This window comes from Penaeus chinensis, chromosome 4 (assembly GCF_019202785.1).
Source record: "Penaeus chinensis breed Huanghai No. 1 chromosome 4, ASM1920278v2, whole genome shotgun sequence".
NCBI classification, from domain to species: domain Eukaryota; kingdom Metazoa; phylum Arthropoda; class Malacostraca; order Decapoda; family Penaeidae; genus Penaeus; species Penaeus chinensis.
The window spans coordinates 11,838,108-11,864,007 of NC_061822.1; the positions used below are offsets into that span (position 1 = coordinate 11,838,108).

Below are 25,900 nucleotides of genomic sequence, written 5' to 3' on the forward strand. Positions count from 1 at the left end.
TGAGTTGGTCCGTCTGCAGCTGCCATGTCAAATATTTACAACGTATTCGAGTACTGGAGGTGCCGAGATGATAACCAGTGAGCGGAATCGGTTTCCGGAAAGTTGTGATGTGTTTCTTTCAAGAACAGAATGAGACCGTGTCCCTGGAATACCAAAGTAAATTGGAGTACACTCTTGACGTCTGTCAGTTACCGTGAATACTATTGTTTCTATTTTGCTTGTATATCCTGTCTCACTACTCTAAATAAATTTTGTTATTTCGCATTAGCGTAATCCGACCTCTATTTCGATTGATGACGAAAAGATCCCAAAGGAAATACGAAAAAAAGAACAATAAGGCCTTTTCAAGCTGGCTTCTTCAGGAACAGAAGCAGACTGCGTTCGCATTACATCACGCTGCGAAACGGCTTTTCTAGAAAAAAGTATTACATTTTAATGTTTCATTATTTTCCATAAACTGTTTTACTTGAAGATATTTACTTATTGATAGTTCGATTACGTAAATGCGTAATAGTAAACCTGCAAACAGCTGCACTTATAAACACTACTATAATTACCACTAGGCTTATCGACCTCACTGTAAATACTATTGCTACAACTACAAACAATAAATTTTTCCAATTACCCCCCCCCCCCCCTCCCCGATGAGAATATAACGGATGTGCGGGAGTCCATCGAATCAAGCTTTCAGAACAAAGGCAGCGAATACGGTTGCTGTGTGCACGATCAATATTGTTGACGCCCTAGATGGCACGCTGTCACGCACGACGAAAAGTTTAATCTCTCTCAATTTACATCATTTCTCAATCTCTTTGTGATCCAGTGGAATATACCGTCACATACAGAAAATCCCTGCGTATGTTTTTCGTTACCAGGGGCTAAATGTATAGCACGAGTGCGTGGAATAGGCTATAGTATCCATGTATACACATATATGCATGTTAATATCCATGTACAAACAAACAAACACACAGACACACACACACGCACGCGCGTGCGCACACACACACACACACACGCACGCGCGCGCGCGCACACACACACGCACACACACACGCACACACACGCGCGCACACGCACGCACACACGCACATATTTTTAATCATATATATGTGTATGTATGTGTATATATATTACATACATATATTGTTTATTTATTTATTAATGTGTATAGATACATTTACTATATATACATATACATAGATTCTCTCTCTCTCTCTATCTATATATATAATATATATGTACATATATATAAACACACACCTCTATATACACATATACATACATACAGTCTCTCTTTCTCTCTCTCTCTCTCTCTTTCTATATATATATATATATATATATATATATATGTACATATAAAGAGAGAGAGAGAGAGAGTATGGTATGCATCACCTACATTCATGTTTTCTGTATCAATAATTAAGTTTTAAACCCCATACTAGCACGATGTGATATCAATACCCTGTGTATTAAGAATGTTTTTTTACCAAGTTGCTGACTCCCTTGACTGAATTAAAGGCAGTTACTACAGAAATCTCATTTGGGGCGCAAGAGGTCTTGTTAGTGGTTAGCCGTTCCATAACTAAATATTAACCAGTAACCCTTTTAATTTGTTCTGTTACCTCTTACTTCTACAATTAAATGGTATACTTACTGCAATGGTAATAATATCCACTTTTATGGATGTTACTGAAAAATAATCTTAAGTGTTAGTTGTAAGATGTTTTAAAGAAGGAAACAAGACGTTCTCTTGATATTTCTGACCAGGAGCCGCAAGGATGAGATTTGCACAGCTTTCTTGGAACTGAAATTGCTGAAGGAATTCGACAATTACCGTATTTTACAAAGTACACTGATAGCCTACAGACAGGAGAATCTTTGGTGTGAGAATTCTGCACACGGTTTCACTACATGGCGGACCGGTAATTGCTATTGGCATCCCCAGCAAGAGCAGCACATGCTGCCATTAATCTTTCTTAAGCCCTTCTAGAGGCAACTTCTTGTCAGTCGGGATAGGCGTTGGTATCCTAACAGGTCATCTGTAATCTCTCGCAGGTTATTGCTCAAGATACGTTCCAGCGCTCTATTAATTTGTCATGAAGACAGAGGCAAGGGTTTAATGCTAGTTGTTGGGGGAGGATCAGGGGGCAGAGTGGGCAGCTGAATTGGCACTCTGGTCAGCTCATTCATTCCCTTGGACATACATATGCATGTAACCAACACAGTTATCACTTTACGTGCTGATATCACTTCGAGCCAGGCATGAACTGTCCTCACCACTGGATGTTATGAGTTTATATAGTTAATGGATTAAGTTGTAACGTATCATAATTGATTATACTCAGGGATGTGCAATTATCTGCATTACTTCAATATCAAGACAGGTAAAAGAAGACTATCAGTTGCACTGTTGCCTAATGGAAAATGCCTTACTTTTCTAAACTAGTTAATTTAACACCTCTTCTTTTAAGTCGTCGACGAGGTGAAAATAAACATATTTTACTGTACACAAATTCCCTACCAAGCTGTCTGAAGTATTAAGAAAAACATTCCACATTAATGACTCTTTCGTCTGTAACATTATATAATTGTATGTTCACTTTTTCCGTTTGCAGATGAGTCGGGATTAAGCATACTAGAATAAGCCCAAATATTTTGTTGTAAATAAAGTGTAAGGGACATGTTGAGCAGCAGAGAATGTGTATTTAATTACATATTCATTAATGCAGTGGAATGTTAATAGCTCTGTTTACACCAACAGTAATTCGTTCATCAAGAAACATTAAATGTACATTATTTTAAGATTTTTCCGACTACTAAGATCTTTGAATTTCTTTTTCGACAATAGTTATATATGCAAATATGTGTTCCCTTCTCATTCATCTACTGTAGTTCATGGTACATTAAATGTACATTATTTTAAGATTTTTCCGACTACTAAGATCTTTGAATTTCTTTTTCGACAATAGTTATATATGCAAATATGTGTTCCCTTCTCATTCATCTACTGTAGTTCATGGTACCTCCCCATGATGCATTAATATCTGATACACATATTGCAATGTTAAGCAACGTGAAGTTTCGGTACGTATCAGGGAGATGTTCACTAATTAATTATAAATGATGACATCGTGCGTGACTCTGCTCAACTAACGTCTTTGAATTCTACATACCAGTGGTTCTCGACCATCTTTCAGGAATTTTTAACCTTAAGTCTCAAGTATCTACTTTAGGAAGCCTAGATACGAGAGAATCACTTGAGGATATTACGAAGGGATGTTGGAGTAACTATCAGATTGAGTTAGCATAATATATTGTATTAGCATAATTCACGAAGGATTTACATAGATAAACAATTTATTTATATGTATATGTTTTTGCCTATCTATATGTTTGCTTATGTGTGGGGGAGGGGTTTGTATTTGTGTTGTATAATGTTAAGTGGATAAAACATGTAAACGTACTATGACAGTATTCATAGATAGTCCTTTATGGACATTTTATACACGTGTGTGTGTGTGTGTGTGTGTGTGTGTGTGTGTGTGTGTGTGTGTGTGTGTGTGTGTGTGTGTGTGAGAGTGTGAGTGTGCGCGTGCGTGTATATGAACATCATAAAAAAACAAAAAAAAAAAAATAGTCAAAGGGAGTTCATACTAATATTGCGACAAAATATAGTAGTATCCCTTTATATATGTTCTCATTTTCTCTGCATATGCTGCCAGAGAAAACGTACAGAAATGGGGAAACTATAGGTGACTAAAGAGATATCGAGGCGAGGGATATGTTACAGGTATGCATATGTATATACATACATATATATATATATATATTCATGTTATAATATATATATATTATATATATATCAAGTTATATATAATGTTGATATATATATTTATATATGTATATATATTATGATATATATAGAATATATGTAATATATTATATATATGCATTTCAATATGTATATAAGTATACATATATGTATGTATGTATGTATGTATGTGCATGTGTTTGCGTGTGCGTGTGCGTATGCATGTGCATGTGCGTGTGTGACTGTATATTTGCATATATATAAATATACATATACATGCACACACACACACACACACACACACACACAGACACACAGACACACACACACACACACACACACACACACACACACACACACACACACACACACACACACACACACACATGTACATGGATGTATATATATATGCATGTATATATAAATATATATATTTATATATATATATATATATGCTCATATATACACATATATATATATATATGTATATATGTGCATATATATATATATATGTGCATATATATATAAATGTATATATGTACATATATGCATATATGTATATATATGCATATATGTTTATATATGCATATATGTATATATATGCATATATGTATATATATGCATATACGTATAAATAAATATGCATATATGTATATATATATGCATATATGTATAAATATATATGTATATATATGCATATAATGCCATACACATTATGAAATATATATGTATATATGTATACATTATATTTGCCCACATGCATACTGTGTTATCTAAAGATGCGCTGTCATCCTTCTCCTTTTATAAATTGTATATGGATTTTCGGATGTGTTTACCTTCTCCAGATTTGTTTTTTTCTTTATCTGTGTGATCCATTTTTTTAAATAAGGGTATCTGAGATATTTCCTGTTTGATCATGTCTTGTCATTTTCAAGATACTCGGCTTTATGAAAATCCCAGATTTATGTTTAGGAAGTTCTGTTGTAGATTTTTTGTACTTATTTTAGGGTCAGGGTTTTTTCTATTACAGATTTGTATTAGTTCATTAAAATTTTTCCTATAAAATGTTGGGACCATTTATCCTATTTCACAGTAAAGTTGGTGAGAAATATATCTGAAAAAGTATATGTAAAAGAATTACCTTCCCAGACATAAATCCGTCATACAGTGTGAAGTGAAATGCGAACTACAGTTGAAGAAGAGTAACACGTATCAAATGCCAAAATTGATTTTCTTAATAATGTCGTATGGCATTAAAAGTACTTCTGAAATTAAAAATAACTTCTCTACACCAACCTTGACGCGTGTGACTACTGCATCTATAACGGCAAGTAATACATTATTTTCCCTTTGATTTTGTTTGTTTTTATGCAGCTTATATCAACAACTCTCTATGTGCATATAATTCTTAAATACATCACTGAGAGCTACACTATTATTCTTCCGTTAATAAGTATTGTTGGATCGTCAAACATTTTCACGCGCTCATATTTATTTTAGTCACCCAGGAATCTCATTTTCTCTAGTGCATGTAACGAGAGAACGAGCAGCTCCCAAGGGATGTATTTTAGTGTAAACAAACGGGAATATTTTTATAGATAGTTATGTATTCTTCCTTTTAATTACAGGTGATACCGAAGGTTATTTGATACTACAGTTCATGTAGCTTATCAATGTATGCTGTATATGCAAAGTTTAAAGCACAATGTATTTTAGTGAAGCATAGTATACATATAATGAAATATACCTCAGACTTTTTACTGTTGTTATTCTTATTATTTATTCTTTTTTTTGACAGCTCCATCTGATTATCTATATTCAGAAATATGAGTTTGTTAAATGCTAAAAGCATTACGCTAAGTGACACATTATTATTCAAGCTACCAATGGATTAATGACATCCATTGTGTGTGTGTGTGTGTGTGTGTGTGTGTGTGTGTGTGTGAATACAACATATATCTATATGCTTATGCATATATTTTTATGCATATATATGTGTATGCATATGTATTTATGTTTATATACACACACACATATATATATATATATATATATATATATATATATATATATATATATATAATGTGTGTGTGTATGCGCATACATACATATATATATGTGCTTATATGTATATATATATATGTATGTATGTATGTATGTATGTATATACACATGTATATGCATATGTATTAATATTTAATATTAATATCTACACACACACACACACACAGGTGTGTGTGTATACTGTATGTTTGTGTATGTATATGTATATAATCATGCACATACATATGTATATATGCATATATATGTATGTATATATGTGTGCGTGTGTGTACGTGTACATATATATACCTGTGCATATGTACACACACACGCACACACACACACACACACACACACACACACACACACACACACACACACACACACACACACACACATACACACACACATGTACTCACACACACATGTGGGTGTTTATAAGAAAACAATATATGTATACATATACATATATACATACATATATATAGATAAATAAACATAAGTTAATTATACAAAGCACACTAACAAATAAACATAAACACACAGAAACACACACGCACACGTACACACACACACACACACACACACACACACACACACACACACACACACACACACACACACACACACACACACACACACACTCACACACACACGCACACGCACGTACACACACACACACACTCACGTACACACACACACACGCACGTACACACGCACGTACACACACACACACACACAGACACACACACACACACACGCACGTACACACACACACACACACACACACGTACACACGCACGCACGCACGCACGCACACACACACACACACACACACACACACACACACACACACACACACACACACACACACACACGCATGTACACACACATACACACACATACACACACATACACACACATACACACACACACACACACACACACACACGCGCGCGCACGCACGCACACGCACAGGCACACACCCACACAGGCGCGCGTGAACGCACACACACATTTATAAACACATATTGTATGCTCATATATATGTGTGTTTGTGTGTGATTGTGTTTCTTAGTTAGTGTTTGTGTTTTATATAATCAATGTATATGTATACACAACGCACTTTCGTGTTTTGAAAGAGACTACTATATTTAAGCCTCTCTCTTTTCGGAGTGAATTACGGGTATACGTTTTCTGTTGCGCAAACCCGAAATAACTTCCTCGCTGTCAAAGCTTTTGAATGAAACATTTCGACGGAAAGCAAACAAAACAGAGACACAGATAGAATACCAGGGAGTCACAGGAATGAAAAAGCAGTTTTATTGTTCAGTTATGAAACGTTTCCAAAAAATGTAGAATAAAACATTATATCGGGTATCATCGATCGTTGGGCAATGGGACGGATCTCTAAAGCGAATTTCAAATACGAAAGGAAAGATTATGTATATGTATAGTTTTGTTATATTACTTTCATTGTTGTCGGTGTTAGCATTAGGCTTCTTATTCCAGTAATACCAGTGTACCAGTGCAGAAATGAAGTTTAATGTACTAATAATGATAATAATAATGGTAATAATAATGATAACAATAATACTGATACTGATAATAATTATTATTGTTACTTGTAGTACTAATTCTACTATTACTATTATTATTGTTATTGCCATTATCATCGCTATTATTGTTTATGTTAGTTTCATGATAATAGCAGTTGCTATCATTGTTTTATGTAGCTTTTTCTTTACTTCTATCATGCGAACACAAGTGCAACTGTAGAGTGTCGTTTGGATGGATTTGTTGTCTTGTTCTGAATGCTAAATCAAAATAAAATAAAATAAAATGTATGTGCATTCATACATATATGTACATATATATATGTATATATATATGCATATATATATATATATATATGCATATATTTATATATATATATATGCACATATATATATATTGAGATAGATATGTATATATATGTATATGTATACATATGTATACATATAAACGCACAAATATGTATGTCTGTGTATTTATGTGTGTGTGTGTGTGTTTGTATTAAGTTATTAATTCTTCTTTATGTGTTTGATTATCCACACACGGTCTCGTATTCATACACACATTCTCATTTGATATTAGTAGGAAGGCTCACGTTATTGTTTCCTGAATATTGATGATCTTTCGCTTAACCCAATGCCGTCGGGGAAAATGAACAAAAAATGGGGAAAATGCTGTGCCCATTTTCTATATTTTTTGTGAAATGTCTGCTCATAGATGGCTTTGCTAGTGCTTAGCCACAAAGGAGTCAATTAATAGACCTTGTGACCATACGTGATTTGAATTGGCGGGAAAAACGTGTTTTTTACTAGTGCTATGGATATCGATGGTGTTATTTTTATTATAAACATTATAATTATTATAATGTTTTTTAATATTAGTAACAGCAAAATATGATAATGTAAAATATTTCGTAAATCAAAGAAAAGGGTGAACGGGCGAGACGGGCAGTACTCCTAACTGGCTCATTGGTGACTTAGTACAAGTATAGCCATCTATGGGTAAAAACAATCAAACAAGTACTAACAGTGGGCATAGCACGTGTCTACCCGTCGTACCCGTCGGCAAGGGGTTAATTCGATTATCACTCTTAGTTATGGCCGATCTGAAATTACTAAATAATAAATGATGATGCTTTAACAATTTGATTATTTTCTAGTTATACAATTTTGAAGAAGAAAAGTTGAAAAAAAAAAAAAAACGATATAATTTTTGTTACTAACGCTTTGAAATATTTCTTCCTGCATGGAAACAGTTAACTCAGTATCAAGAGTTATTGCTAAATTAGCATGCATGTTTGTTTACGTGTATGCAAGAGCGACACTGATTGCAGTCTTTTAATGTGTTTCAACTCGTTATATGAGGAGTCTGTTATCTGCACACTGCATTTTCCGCATAGGTGGTTTTCATTTAATTCCTCACCATAGGAGAGCGTGTTCATTTGCATGTCAATAATTATATTTGTGAAAGTCGTTTTTGTTGTAAATATACAATTTATATGAGTGAGCTGTTATTCTTTTGAAATTTGTCTTGTACATTTCACCTTTTGTAAGATGTGCGCGCGTGCGCTCACACACACAGACACACGCGCGCGCGCGCACGTACACACATTCGCACGTACACACGCTCACTTACGCACTAATACACCTGTAAATATAAATCTGGTATGAACAAAGAGTTGAATATAGTGGTACCGGCAAATGGTAGAGATAGATAATTGATTTTATCATTCAGTAAAGCGATACTATTTAGATTGTTAGTATCTGAAAATATTTGTGTTTAAATTCGAGCGCTTGCCATATTTGAAGGTCAGGATGTAATTACAGGGCTCACTCGAGGGACAAGTATATAATTTAATATCATGGAAAGTAAACGATTCAAGTTAAGTTATTTTACTCCTTTTCGTAAAAATTAAACGTATTTTTTTCAAACTGTTTATGATTTTTCGCTTTCTGATATCGAGATATCCACATTTATCCGACAAATCTACTACACTTTAGTTTACCTTCATTTCATCTTTTTTCATGATCATGATGTTTGAAGCAGACTGCCCCATACTAAGCTATGGCTCGTATAAGAAAATATGAAGAACCTTTATCCATTAATTTTATTCATACAGAAACTTACCAGATTAGATCCCATAATGGTTAGCCCTCTGTTGATACCATTTCTGTTGACCCTATTCTTATAGCAAACTAATGACTTCATCTATTGCTCCTAACCTCAGCATAAACACACTTACATGAGATGAAATATAAAATTCGCCTCTTTTTCCGTGGCGTGTCAGCAGCTGATGCAGCGGACCACGACATCCAAAACAAAAGAGATAAGCTTTTCATCGTAGATAATAAAGTCAAGGACCTGTACTTTTTTGAAATTCGGAATTGAAACTAAATATATGCAATTATATAATTATATATGATATTATAGATATAATTATATATTATATATATATTTATATATATGTATGTAAGCATATATATATGTTTATATATAAATATATATATAATCATAACTATCCATATACATATACTTTTATATATAAGTATATATAGATACACATAACTCTCCATATACATATATGTATAAATATTTATGTATGCATGTGTTTATATATATGTATATGTATAAATGTATATATATATGTATATGTATAAATGTGTATATATATGTATATGTATAATGTGTACGTATATATATATATATATATATATATATATGCTTATATGTATATGTATATATACATATTTATATATATATTCTATATGTATGTATACATATATATTATATGTAAATATATTTACATATATATATTTATATATATAATTAATATATATTCATATATATAATTAATATATATATTCACGTATATGTGTATTCATATGTGTATATTTATGTATGTGTATATATATTTATATTATAGTTATATATGTATATATATAAACACGTGTATATACTGTATATACGTATATGCGCACGCGCGCATATACGTATATATATGCACTAACATTACAGTTATGTTACCCAAAACAGTATGTGAAAAGAAGTTCAGATTCGGGCAGGCCATCCTTCTCGGTAGGCAACAGCAGAGCATCGTACACGGATAAAGTTATACCACAGTTGAAGCCAGGTGTTCACCTCCCACCATATCCAAGCTTACATAGGGTGGGTTTTTCAGGTCACAGAACCTTGAATTTATTGTCCTTTTTTGAAGTAGAATCTCCTGTGAGGTGCAGAAAGTTGTTGAATTGGTGAAAACATATTTTCAAACTCATGGTGGTGCCACATAACCCCATTTACAATTATGTATCTATGTGTATATGTATACACATTTATATATGTATGTATATGTATGTATATATCTGTGTATGTTTTCATATAAATGTATGTATAAGCACATGTACGTATGTTTATATATATGTATATATGTTTATATATGTATATAGGTTTATATATGTATATAAAAACATGTTTATATGCATGATTCTCTATCTAAATATTTATGTATATACCAATATGTATATGCATGTATATAAAAGTTACACATGTCTTTATATATACACATATGTTTATATATATATACACCTATATCTATATATATTTGTGTATATGTATTTGAAATATATATATATTAAATGTATTTATTTATACATAACATTCATATATACGTATACATATACATAAACATACTGTACATTTACTTATGAACATAAACACATACACACGCGCGCACTCATTTACATATAAATATATGTCTATATATATAGATATATGTAGGTGTACACGAAAGCATAAATATATATTTACTAGTATATGTATGTGCGTGTATGTGTGTACCTATACGTGTTTCAATATGTGTTTGTGCGTAAGCGAATTTTTGTTACTGATTTCCCATCCAGCGAAATCCGTGGGCGATGATCTCGCACGTCATCGCAGATCGTTTTCATTGTCTAAATAAACCATTTCCTTTGAGGCATCAGGAAGCTATTCTAGAGTTACCTCTGTTTGTTTGTTTTAGGTCGTTAACTCCTAGGTGATATACTTTTAAATAAAAGTATTCCAGGTATGTATATTGGATCTTTGGTCTTGGGAATTAGTGATAGATAATGTTAACTGTCGCAATTATTTTGGGCTGTCACGATATTAAAATTTTCATCCTAGTTAAAATGGTCGACAACTTTATTACTAAGTCATAGTTATAGTCTGAAAGGAATTCTCTGGTAAGTATGAAATGAAATAAATTCCCTTGATGAGAAAGTTATCAAAGTTTTTCAGTAAGTTAGATTGGATAAGGACTCCTCTTGCGCAAGAATTTGGTAGTATATTTCGATCTATGTTTCATAACATTATTTGCTATAAACTAGTATGTGTTTTTTACTTCTCAGGATAATAGTGTCATTCATTTCCTTACTAAAAAAAAAAAAAAAAAAAAAAAATGCGTTCTTGAATGGAGTCCATCCCTTTCTTGTGAAGATTGTGAGGCTCTTGTGAACACAAGGACCTCACCAATATTGCGTCAAAAGAAAGACACCCACGAGGTAAGAAACAAAAGTTCCCCGAAGACTCTCATGACCCACTCAGCTGGACAGTTACAAGATGCTCTGCAACAAGAAAACTAAGATGAACTGTCTCATGTTCGTCCCATGAGAACTGCCAACAATGCAGCAGGGACGAGGAAACAGTGATCATAGCACGAATCACCTAGAGTTTCTCAAGGATTATTTAGATATCTTTTCGAAGGCAGTTGCCAGGTCTCTCCTACGCTTTTTGTTCTCCTCAGAAAATCAACTTGTTGCTCAATACTTCACGATGAATAAGATTATGACATAAGCCACTTCACGAACGCTAAGAGCAAGGAAGTCTGTTAGCTAATTACAGAGTCCTTTGCCCGTTTGACAGTCTAAATGCTTGCCTGCCTGACTGCGCCTGCAAGGGAATCGATGGTAGGCCTGAATTAAAGAGGAAGACCCCACTGCTCGGTCAGCGACGGCTGCCGCAGTGGAAAGGAAGGAAGCAATAAGAGCTGGGAAGTCTGACGTGGGAAGGACAAGGAAGTATTATCATTTATAAAAATCTGATGGGTAAAAAATGTATATATATATATATAAATAAAATATAAATAAACAAAGGAACGAGGGGCAAGGACATGATTAAGTGTGAAGTGAATAATTCTATCAGGCTATTAGTTAGAAATGATGTTATCGTGCGCACTACATTGCCAACAGTTGAAGCGGTTGGCTAAACAGCGCTTGTTTCGAAATCCGAGATGTTGCTAGTGTCAAGAGGTAGGGATAATCACAGAAAAAAACTAACTTTAAACTGAAGTAATTACTCCTAGGAATCCTGTAAGAAAATTATGCTCATTTGAATTTTTAACAACTTCAACTCAAGGATTTACACCTCGGTATCAACGTTGAGCCCCATGAACACGTGCATTTGAGGCTAATTAAAAGTCTTGCCACTGTGCCTAGAATTAACAGAATATTTCTCTTGTGTGCCAGGCCTTTGCCATTTAGCTATACTGTTTACTAATTTGCATCATGACTGTGGATATTTATTAAATCATCGAAACATTATTCATCAGAAAATATCGAATTGTCAAATTATATTTGTTTTACTAACATCTTTTATAGTTTACTTATATCTATTTTTGTATTAAATAGCAATACGTTATCTCAATACAAGATTTCTGTGAAATATCTCGCACAGGCTGCTCCTTTTCCAATGTTGGATCTCGTATAATGAATCCGGCTCCTGGTCCCTACTAAAGCTTCACTTTGACCTTGCAACAATTCTTGTGTCTGGAGTTCGCCCGTCAGCTCTTGCAACAACTTTTCCCATTTCTGTGACCTGCCAAGTGTATACTTTGTTAAGGGAAAGAGGAACGGGAAGAATTCTACTCGACTTTACTGTTAGTTTACAGTGGTATTGTCATGTAAGAAAAATATAATTCAGTTCCCAGACTTAATCGCAAACGTATTAGGGGATGAGAGTAAGGTGTATATTTAAGTGACAACGTACATGTCTTCTATGCAATCTTACATGAATCTCAGAACTTGAGGCTCTGAAATAGCTACCATTACTTATCTAACGATGTAGGATATATCTGAGGTAAAATATAACCGTTTCATTAAAGGTAGTTTAGTATTTTAAGAGGGCAATAACTCGAGAGCTTTCTTCCATATACGTTTGTGTGCGTGTGCGTGTGTATGTATGAGAGAGAGTGAGGGATTGAGTGATTCTATGATAAATTTATCAAGCGACAATGTATGAAAAAAGTATTTCCAAACCAGATATGTCAGTCATGGGTACGGATCAAAATGAGAAAACACAATATGATGATCGCAAAGAAAAGAAAAGTAAAAAAAAAAAAAAAAAAAAAAAAACGATGCAAGAGACGGGCGGAAGGGAAGGAAGGTGACGCGAAAATGAAAGCCAGTTCACACCGAATGGAATGGGGTATGAATGGAATTAGGAACACGTGAGCGAAACCCTTACGAAGATTTAGGGTTGTGGAGAGCGCCCTGATAGATACTGTGCTTCCATGTTATTATTATTATTCTTTTTTTTCTCGAAAAGTATTTACAGATTTTACAAAATACTTTATGAGAGTCTGAGTAACATGAAGGGGAAAATTCATTCGAAAGCTTTTTGTATCCAATCAAGGGTTGGGTGTTGGGTGATTTATTAACGAGGAAGACGATTCCACTCACCTGTGGACGTGACTATCCCGGGGCAGTTCACACACACACACACACACACATACACACACACACACACACACACACACACACACACACACACACACACACACACACGACGCCGCGCATGCACTCCCAGTTCATCGTATCGTCTTCATTTATTCGTGCGTACTCTTCCATCAATAAAGAGGCATGCCGTACTCTTACTACTGTTACTGTCCAACCAATCCATTGTATTGAGATGTCTACAGCCTTTTACAGTATGTGTGTGTGTGTGTGTGTGTGTGTGTGTGTGTATTTATGTATATATGTATATATGTATATATGTATATATAATATGTATATATATTTATGTGTGTATATATGTAATAAATATATATATGTGTATATGTGTAATATATATACATTATGAATAAATATATATATCATGTATATGTGTGTATATTATATATGTATATATATAAATATGTATACATAAATATATTTATATATACATATATATATATATGTTGGCAGGAACAGCAGTATATATTGTTACATCCATAAGACTTTAATGCCTCATAACTTATCACACAAACAAGTAATCAATAATTAATAGTGATGCACTTGCAAACTGAACAAACTAACAAGAAAGCAGAAAAATAAGAAAAATAAATAGGAAGAACAAGATTAGTAAAAACACATGTACATAGACATGGGAAGGTAGAGGTTCCCTTTAAAGACGCATGTACTAGGGTCTGGGCCAGGTATATACTTAAAGGGAATGTACACTATGGGAAATTAAAGGTCTAGGGAATATTAAAGTAAAATCTTGAAGGTAGGCATTCTTTAACAAGGAAAAAGTGGATTAAATTCTACAATGACTAACACGTTGCGTATTTTTGGGAAAAAATACAAAAAGAAGGATTTGTTTATGTAGAAAGATAAAATGATTAATTTTTTTTTCTTTATAAAGTATTTGTAAAAGGAAAAGGAGTAAATTAAACTTCCGTTCCCGAGGCGTGTCTACAAAGTGAGATGAAGTGGTGTGTTAGATCACAGTAGATTCAGTCCCTCTAAGAAACATATGCTTAACCCAATGCCGTCGGGGAAAATGAACAAAAAATGGGGAAAATGCTGTGCCCATTTTCTATATTTTTTTGTGAAATGTCTGCTCATAGATGGCTCTGCTAGTGCTTAGCCACAAAGGAGTCAATCAGTAGACCTTGTGACCATACGTGATTTGAATTGGCGGGAAAAACGTGTTTTTTACTAGTGCTATGGATATCGATGGTGTTATTTTTATTATAAACATTATAATTATTATAATGTTTTTTAATATTAGTAACAGCAAAATAAGATAATGTAAAATATTTCGTAAATCAAAGAAAAGGGTGAACGGGCGAGACGGGCAGTACTCCTAACTGGCTCATTGGTGACTTAGTACAAGTATAGCCATCTATGTGTATAAACAATCAAACAAGTACTAACAGTGGGCAAAGCACGTGTCTACCCGTCGTATCCGTCGGCAAGGGGTTAATAATGATGTTGTGGAAACATTTAGGGTTCTACTTTGAGAACAGTAATTTCGGCGATCACAGAGGGATTTAAAATATAAATGAGGTCCAAAGTTTAATAACTGCTCTAAATTCAGCGATAACTTTGGTGGCTCTCAAAGAAATCACATGCGACTATATATGAGTATATGAATATATATGTGTGTATGTAAGTTTGCATGTGTAATTTTATGTATGTATATACATGTTTAAACATAAATACATATATATATATATATATGACACAAACACAGTAACGTGTACACAAAGATGAAAAGAAAACAGTCTCAGTATGAAATGAAATTGAATCGTAACGTTTCGAACTCTTCACGAGTTTCTCTTCAGACGAATGATATACCAAAATGGATACAAGGTCGAAGAGTCTAGGGAAGGCTTTGCTAACTAACGAGGAGGTAAGGTCATCCAAGCCCCATTGACCAGCACTCAAGTTAAAGTTAGACATTTTTCTAATTAATAGAGATTCTAACATTTTCCTTTCGTACAAATTAGCTTATATATGAATTAATTTTGCGTTTTTCCAGTTATGGTGGTGACCTTCAAATGAACGAAACACGCATTTGAATCTCTGGCATATCACGTTTATGTTCATTGATTCTAACATCACGTTTATGTTCATTGATTCTTTTCTCTAAAGCTCTACCGGTCTCACCTATGTAAAACTTGGGGCAATCCTTACGGGGTATAGTATAAATGCCTAGAGAAGTCCCAAGAGCGCCGCTAGTCGCATTGTGCTTAACCAAAGTATTACGCAACGTGTTCGGATTCGTAAAAACAATGTCAATTCCATTCTACTTTAAAATTAATAGTACGCGCGAGGTTGTTGAGTTTTTCGAAAAACTCATCGAAGTCTGAACGGTCCACATGATGTGGGTGACGGATGTCCACAGAATGTTTATCAGAAGTGGATATATAAATTCGCGTAAATCCTTTGGTGATATATTGACAGGAGAGACTAGATACACGAGGGTCTGACTGACGTACATCCATCTTGTACCGTGGTGACAGTGCGACTGGCTTCTGTCTAAAATAATAACAGTTTTGCCATATCATTGTTCCATACACAGTTCGTTCACTGATACGATACACACATACACATCTCCCCCCCTCCTCACATTCAGAAGCCTATGAACAGGCAGCAATACGCCGAGAACGTCGTCTGGCGCCATAACTTCTGGGTTGACGACGTCTACGGGGGCAAGGAGAATCTCGGGCCGGGCGGTCAGGGACGTCCTCATACTTGTCTTCCACAGGTGCACGGGGTGGAATGGGCACTACGCGAAGGAACCGACGATTTCTCCAAAGCACTCGTCCTGAAGGCGTCCGGAGAAGGTAGTCGCAGCTCCGACCAAGTCCCATAACTACAGCTAGAGACAGGATCTTGTATTCGGACTTGCGATCCAATCTGCAGTGGCTATAATGGTCTGGAGTTGTACAATGCCTTAGCAGCTTGCGTCCTTATAGCTGCACAGCGATCACATTCTTCTGTCTTTGTTTGCCATTCTGGAGCAAAAGATGAACTGTGGGCTGGAACACAGGAACGTAGAGGGTGGCCAAACAAAACTTGTGTAGGGGAACGGCCATTCTGACTTGATGTATTATGGAGTTCCAACAATCCACGTTTAAAAGCTTCATTCAGGATACCACAAGGGGCGACCTTCGTAATTAGGTGTTTCACTGCCTTCACTGCAGCTTCTGCATGACCATTACTCTGTGGATAATGGGGAGAGGATGTATCATGGCGAACGCCCCATTGACACAGAAAGTCGTTAAAATCTTGGCTCGAAAACTGAGGTCCACCATCAGTGCATGGCTGAAGAGGTACTCCTAGGTCACGGAAGAATCTTCTGAGGAAACTAATAGTGGCGGCAGAATGCTATCACAGGCCATCCTGAGAGTCGGTCAACATACACAAGGAAAGACTTCCCCGCTGCACTGAAAAAGTCTGCTGACACAGACTCAAAGGGTTTGGTGGGTGCTTCTTCTGTCATCATGGGATCCTATTGCTGACTTGGCAGAAGTACTTGGCAAGGCTCACATGATCTAAATGCATTTGTGATATCTAAATTGATACCAGGCCACCATACAGTCTGTCAGGCACGACGCTTTGTGGCCTCTACACCTCGGTGACTGTCATGTAGGCGAGCCAACACTTCTCGGCGAAGGGTAGAAGGAACTACAATGTGGGTCCCAAAAGGATGAGGTCCTCATCGTGGTACAAATTATCATGTTCCTTCCAATATGGGAAGCACCAAGTCACTTGTCTGTATTGTCCCTGATACTGCACTCAGAGTGGCCATACGCTGAGTGACTACACATCTGACATAGTGACGTGTATCATTACTAAGAGTGATATCTTTAGGGGACAGGGAATCCACTGGAGCACGGGAAAGGGCATCTGGGATTGATAGTTCCTTTCCTTTATGCCACATAGCTGTAAAGACATAACTTACTATATTCTCTTCCAGGCGTTGTAGTCGGGGGTTATCGATAGCATCTAATGTGTAGAAGTTAAGTATGGGAACCAGAGGTCTATGGTCTGCCATCAGAGTGAAGTGGGGCAAACCAAGCAGGTAATATTTGCACTTCATCATATCCCATACTGCAGCCACTAATTCCAACTCAATTGTGGCATATCTCGTCTCCACATCTGCAAGAAATCGGGAACCACATTGCATTAATTGCCATTCTCTAGGCTTATGTTCTTGCAACAGTGCATAGCCTATACCATACAGGCAGGAAGCATCTGTCTGAATTATGGTTTTGAGTACTGGGTCGAAATGGGCGAGAACAGGTGGTTGTGATAGAGCTTTCTTCACACGGCTGAATGATGCATCATGATCAGGATTCCATAAGAAGGCACACTTGGGACTCATGAGGGGGCGTAAAACATCAGCAGACCTGGCAATTGCAGGGGTGACCTCAGCCAGTTGGTTCACCAAGCCCATAAATGATCGGAGGTCTGTCAGGTTAGCTGGTTTTGCGAATTCAGCAATGGCACGGAATTTCTCTTTCTCAGCTGCAATTCCATTCCCTGACAGGGTATATCCACAGAATGACACCTCTGGGGCTGCAAACACAAACTTGTCAGCGTTCATGGTAATGTGATGTGCACGGCATCTCATGAGAACTTCCTGTACTTGCTTTAGGTGGGATGCATAGTCCTCATCCCATAGAAGGACGTCGTCTACCACCTTTACACACTGCTGCACTCTGTCAAGTGCTATGTCACCTCGACGGCAGTACTCATCACCTGTGGCTACGAAGCCCATGGGTCCACGACAAAAGCAGAAGCGACCATAAGGGGTGATGAATGTTGTTAAATGTTGATCTCGCTCCTCTAAAGGTATCTGCCAATAGCCATATAAGGCATCCAAGGTGGAAAAGTACCGTGCCTTTGGGTTGATACGACGTACAGGATCGTGAGGTGTCGGTGAGGGATGGGCAGGGCGGAGCACTTGACTGTTGAGTTTGGTGAGGTCAGCAGTTATCCTGACACCTACATTAGGCTTAGCTACAGTCACTAAGGGGTGACATCATTGTGACGGTTCATCACCTGCAGGAGTAATGATACCCTGAGGCACCATGGAGTCCAACTCTCTCTTAACGCCATCCCGCCAGGCAAGGGGAATGACTCGGGGCGTGTACACAGCAAATGGTTTGGCATTTTCCTTTACAAAGATCTTGGTGGATGTAAAGGGAACTGTTGTGATGGTAAAGGTGGGGGTGGCTGGTGGCATGTGTCCTGGGGTGGCACCGAACAGTGATCAAGCATAACTCTGGAATTCTTGCTACCTCCGCAGGCTAAACTGTTTGCAGGTTTTTACTGGGAAAGCGTTTGCCATGCCGTCTGCCTAGGATCTGTTGTGGGTAGTCCTTGGGGATAATTTGTAGCTGTTGTGTGTGGCTCCAAGACAGCAGAGGTGGTAAAGAACTCAACACATTTATCCAACCCTGTATGGTGACTGTACCATACGTCATGCTAGCATATAATGATCCAAGGACATTGCAGTTCATAAGCGATCCATCAGGATTATGCAGTCTGAAGTCTATGGATGTGTCCAGATTGTCTGTGGTTAATCTTAGAGACTCGAGAAGGGTAACATCCATCATGGTTGTATCAGATCCTGTGTTGGGTATGCTGTCTAAATATGCTGAAGAGTCTCCTGACTGCACTAACAATTTAATTGTTGGAGATGCAGGGCCTACACGGGATTCAGTTTCAACAGTGCAGACTTTGGCTATGCAATGTGAAACTTGGGAAACCGAGAGAACATTCCCTTGTTGGGGTGGCATCATTTTCTTTTTAGATGACTGGTAACGGCTGGCAAAGTGACCTACTTTGCCACAGGTACAGCAGGTGCTAGTAGAAGCAGGGCATTTCTTCTTGATATGTGACCTGTATCCACATTGGTCACAAGTTCTTTTGCCTGTGGTTGTGAAGACTTTGGAGGGAGACTGGTGGCTTTTCGGTGGGGTTCTTCACCGCTACCCCTAGCAGCTTGCTGCTTTTTCTGCTTATAAACAGACACTGCACATGTAGCTGATTGCAATGGGCATAGTTCTTGGGTGGTGGACTCGGCAGCCTCACGAGACCTACACACAGTTATTACGTCATCAAGGGTGGCATCGGACTTCATCTCTAACAGGCGTTGTTTGGTTTCTTCATCTTAAACACCTATCAAAATGGCATGCTTGATTTGGGTCTTGATACAAGCTATGCTATGTCGTTACACAGTCCATCTGCAGATTGCTTAAGGCACACAGAAAAATCGATAAATGTCTCATTGTGGGCCTGCCTGCATTGGGAAAATGTGAGAAGTTGTAAAGCCTCATTCTTTTGGTCTCGAACGTCAGAGGCAAACCTGAAGCTGGAGACACACCTAAACTGTGTTTCAGTGTTCCTCTCATGTAAGCAGATAAGCACGCACGTAAGTGTATTAATTGTTTATGCTGAGGCAGGCTATGCAGGTCAATCATGACGGTATAGTCATCCCACCGTTGTCTCCACTCTTTGTCCGACCGCAAAGTATCGTCTTGGGCGAGGGGTGGGGGAGGCTGGACTGAAGTCTTCAGTGCTGGAGTACATGACGAAGGCGCCGAAGCCGGAAGGTCAGTGGCGACTGCAGGCTGTGGTCCTACAGTCTGCGGGGAGTAGGAGATGTGGTGAGGGCAGCAAATAGCTGTAAGAAACGTTGTTCCTCAGCCTTCCTTCTCTGCTTGCCGACCTCGCTTCTATGTCTGCCTTCCTCCTGTCTTCGCCTCCTCCTCTTGTCGTCGTTCCTCGTCCTCTTGTCGAGGTTGTGTTTCCGCCTGTTTCCTCTCTTCCGCCTCTTGCCGCCATATTCTCATCATTTGCGATAGTATATCCATGGATATATTAGCTGGCTGTGCTTCTGGTGGCGATGTCGATGAAGGAGACGGCGTGACTTCCTCTTGTGTAGCCGCTGCTTTCGTCTTCTTAGGCATTTTTGTGTCTGAGTTTATTCGTGGCGCCTCACAGACGGACGCCGCGGAGCTCGACGTCACGAAGGGGCGGAGCTTCGTCTTTCTGGCTGTGTGGTGCAGCGAGAACACCAGTGCAGCTTCAGACAGGATACGTGATGATATAGAGTATAGCTCTGGCCAAAATGAGCCAAAATACGGGCGGAATCAAATTGCAGCTGTATTCCCTGCTCACAATACACCACAAGAGTTCACTGCACTTCACTAACACCACACAAGTCACTCAGACACTTCACAAATTGAGGGTAGTCACTAAACACGAGGCCGTTGCATCGCTGTGTCACACTGCCGGTTCATCTCTTTACTGTTTTTTTCACAGAAAATCACTGCGCCATGTGGGTGTGGGATGTCTACAGAACGTATATCAGAAGTGGATAGATAAACTCGCGTAAATCCTTTGGTGATATATTGACAGGAGAGACTAGATACACGAGGGTCTGAATTGACATACATCCATCTCGTACCATGGTGATAGTGCGACTGGCTTCTTTCTAAAATAATGACAGTGTTGTCATATCATTGTTCCATATACAGTTCATTCACTGATACGATACACATATGTACACACTTGCCACAGAGAAAAAATGTCATCTATGTAACAAAACCAAATCTTGTCGGGAGGGAGAATAGATGGAAGGAGTTCAGATTCAAACATCTCCATATATAAATTCGCAAGGACAGGGCTGAAGCTACTTCTCATCGCAATACCGTTGATTTGTTTATAAATTTCGCTGTCAAAAATAAAGACATTATTCGTGACACACAGACGGATGAGCTCGATAAAGCAATTGACTGGAATAGGGTAGGGATCTTCTCATGAGATGAAGAAAGTTTTCTTTCAAGGAAATCTAGTACATCGTCAAGCGGGACATTAGTGAACAAGGAATCTACATCAAAACTCACTAATTTCTTACCGTGCGTCGGCAAGTTTCTAACCTTATCCATGAAATCCATTGAATGTTGGATATGACTATCAGAAAATGATCCTATAATATGAGATAAAACGCTCACTAGCCAAGAGTCTAGAGGACGGGTAACTGAGTTACAAGAAATAATAGGCCTTAGAGGGACGCCCTGTTTGTGAGCTTTAGGAAGGCCATAAAAATACTGAATAGTGGGATTAACCGCTCTAAAGTGATAAAAAAAATTGGGGTCGGGACATTTAGCAGCAATACGCCTGAGGTTTTAACGAAGGATTCCATGACTGATGGGTAAGGGTTAGAGCGCAGTTTTTGATACGTTGAGTTGTCATTTAGGAGGGAATGAGCATTGCTTATATTATCAGATTTATTAAGGATAACTACATTATATATTATATACATATCTATACATACATATATATACATACATATATATACATACATATACACAAATACATATACACATACATATAAGTATACACACATATGTATATATACATATTTTCATATAATGGTATATATATCTTTATCTATCTGTCTATCTATATGTACAGATATATATGAATATGGATATATTTAGACCGTAGTTAGTGATAGTAAGTTTTAGTTTTGTAATTCTTGTTTCTGTAGGTATTTCATATTATGTAATTAAAGTGCTATTATTTTTCTGTACATGTGGTCAATCTGTCTTAAATGTCTTATGTCTATTCTTCTTTGTCTTAGCTTTTCCCTACTCGGGGTCGCCATTTCTAATGAGACTTCCAATGCCTCTACCTCATCTAGATGTTTCTCCCTCATATCTTTTTGAATAACGTCCTTCCATCTGGTCTTAGGCTTTCATCTTGGTCTGTTTCCCTCTATTTCCATCTCCATTGCCTGTCTTCCCACATGATCTTCGTTTCTTCTTAGCATGTGTCCATACCATCGCAGTCTTGATTCCTGAACATTCTTTGATATTTCTGTTACTTTAAGTGATCCTCTTATATAGTTATTCCATATGCAGTCCATCTTTGTTACCCCCACCATCCATCTGAGCATTTTCATTTTAGCAACATCCAATTTTCTTTCTTCAACTTTTCTCAGCGGTACAGTTTCTTAACCATAGGTCATAGCTGGTCTGACCACCGACTTATGCACCTTTCCCTTCAACTTTACAGGCACTCTTGTCGCAGATCACTCCCCAAACCTTTCTCTAATTATTCCAACCACATTGAATTCAATGTTTAATCTCTCTTCCCATGCTGCCATCTTCCTCAAACATCGCTCCCAAATACTTAAAGTGGTCCACTCTCTTCAGGTTCAATCCATCTATTTGTATCATTGACTGTTGATCTCCTTCTGTGTCCGTTGTGAAATACTCAGTATTTTTCCTGTTTATCTTCAGCCCTTTACTCTCCAATGTAGTTCTCCATCCTTCCATCTTCCTCTGTAGCTCATGCTTCATCTCCGCCACCAACACGATGATATCAGCATACAGTATGCACCATGGTGGCTCTTCACGCACTTCCTCTGTCATCACATCCATAACCATATTGAACAGTCTTGGGCTGAGGGCTGAGCCTTGGTGCAAGCCAACCTTAACCTCAAACCCATCTGTCATTCTTACTGTGTATCGGGCCTTGGTGGTAACATTCTTATAAGTCTCTTGAATCATTCTCACATATTACTCCGTCACTCCTCGCTTGCGCATACATCTCCACACTTCCTGTCTCGGCACTCTATCATAAACTTTCTCTAGATCTATAAACAACATGTGTAACACTTTTTACTTTACTCGATACTTTTCTATTGTTTGTTTAAGGCAAAATATCCCGTCCACCGTTCCTACTCCTTTCATGAAGCCCAATTGTTGTTTTCCAATAAACGCTTCCTGTCTTATTCGGCCATCCATTATTCTTTCTAATAGTTTCAAAGTATGTGACATTAGTTTTATGCCTTTATAATTTTCACAATTTTGAACATCTTTCTCTTTGAAAATCGGTATTAATATGCTTTCTTTCCATACTGTCAGGATATTCTTATCCATCACCCTCCCCATCAGCATCCATAACACGCCAATGCCTTCCTTTCCCATCGCTTTCCAGGCTTCTATGGGGATACCGTCTGGCTTTCCCGTTTTTCTTCTTCAGCGCCTGTTGCACCTCTATCCTTAATATTTCCGAGACTGCACCCTGGTTAGCGTCTCTATCACCTCTGATCAGCCGTTCATTTTCCTCGTTCAGTAATTTAGAGAAATACTTTTGCCTGTCTCTTGATGTTTTCTTATTCTGTTCTAATTATATTTCCATTCTCATCTTACATTTTCTTTATGTGTACTATATCTTTTGTGCTTTTATTCCTTGTTTTCCCCAGTTGGAAAACCTTTCCCTGTCCTTTCTTGCTGTCTAGATCTTCATACAACTGATCATAAGCCCTGCTCTTAGCTATTGCCACTGCTCTCTTTGCCTCTTTATTCTTGGGCTTATATTCTTCTGTATCTCTCTCGGCTAGGGGATTTCCCATTTCTTCTTAGCCTCTTTCTTCTCCGTTATTGCCCATTGTATTTCATCCATGGACCACTAAGTTTCTTTATCTTTCCAGATCTTTTCACTAGTTTCTCCTAAAATCTCTTTTCCTGCACGTATCACAAATTCCGCTGTTTCATTTCACCAGGAGTTTAGATCTTCAATTTCTTGGCTAATTTGCCCAAGTACTCTCTCTTTGGACTCTTCTTTCTTCACCTGCTCCTTCAATCTATGCCATTTGATCTTCTTAGGTCCAAGTTTCGGTGTGCTATGCACTCGGGATACCTTGATGTTCAAATCCATCACGACCAGTCTGTGTTGGTTGGTCTCGTGATCTTTTTAGGCACTAATGTATCAACTAGTTACCATGTTTTGGCGGAACCGTTTCTGCATTCATTGGACTTTATCTTGAGAGCTTTGTGAGTATTATTTCTATCATGTATGGCTTTCTTATTGTTGCCATTTATCTAAGGGGCGGGAGGACGTGTTTTTGTTTGCTACATTTAAGATCATCCTAAAAAGCTGTTGGTCAGCAATTTGTCATGAGACAGCATCTGTGTGAAGTATAACATAGGGTCTATTTGTATTATAACATTTAATATGGATTTGTAAACATGACAGTTTGGAATGCTGATGAAACTGCGTGAATTTCTTGGTGAGGCTAAGTTTCACTAATGCACACATTATCAATGTCCCTCCTTAATTATCAATTCAATATCTTCGAAGTGACTGAGGAAAAACTGTAGATTGATGTGCTCTATTCTGGTAGTGACATTGGTCGTAGGTAATGCCGTGGAAGGTGTAAGGGGAGTGTGGTTATGTGTGTTTGATTTATAGCGTGGAGGTAGAGGACATCCTGACAGGGGAGGTGATGCGAAAGGGAAAGATTAGTAAATAGATTGATCGTGGGTAAGGGTTGGGAGATCGGATGTGATGGGGTGGAGACTGTTGAGACGGATGGTCCCTTTCCGCATTCCTGCGGCTGAGGAGGCATTGCACCTTGGTTAAATAAATTGTTTATTGTAGATTGTTGTTCGGAAAACATTTAGATCAGCAAATGAATTTCATTTTCAATGGGATTTTGATTGCTGAAGGAGGGTTCATGATGTGTTTGTGTGTCTTGGTGTTTTTGTTTTTGAAAGATCTCACAAAAGGTGTAGATATACCTGTTTTCTTTGGTGGTAGAGACCAGTCAGTGGCGGGAGTGTCTGTCGTTGTAGCAAAGACTATATTGTTCTTTTTTAAGCACTCATTGATCATGGTGTGCACCATGAAGTTTGTCATCCTTTTTGTCTATAGTAATGTT

The 25,900-nt window shown here is 37.4% G+C and overlaps 1 protein-coding gene across 1 annotated transcript; it reads right to left on the reverse strand.

Annotated features, from left to right (window-relative positions):
• Window positions 1–23,306: 23,306 nt before the first annotated feature.
• On the reverse strand, window positions 23,307–23,744 carry LOC125025196. Its single transcript, XM_047613172.1, has one exon. The coding sequence runs from the start codon at window positions 23,742–23,744 to the stop codon at window positions 23,307–23,309; it is 438 nt and encodes a 145-aa protein (XP_047469128.1).
• Window positions 23,745–25,900: the final 2,156 nt, after the last annotated feature.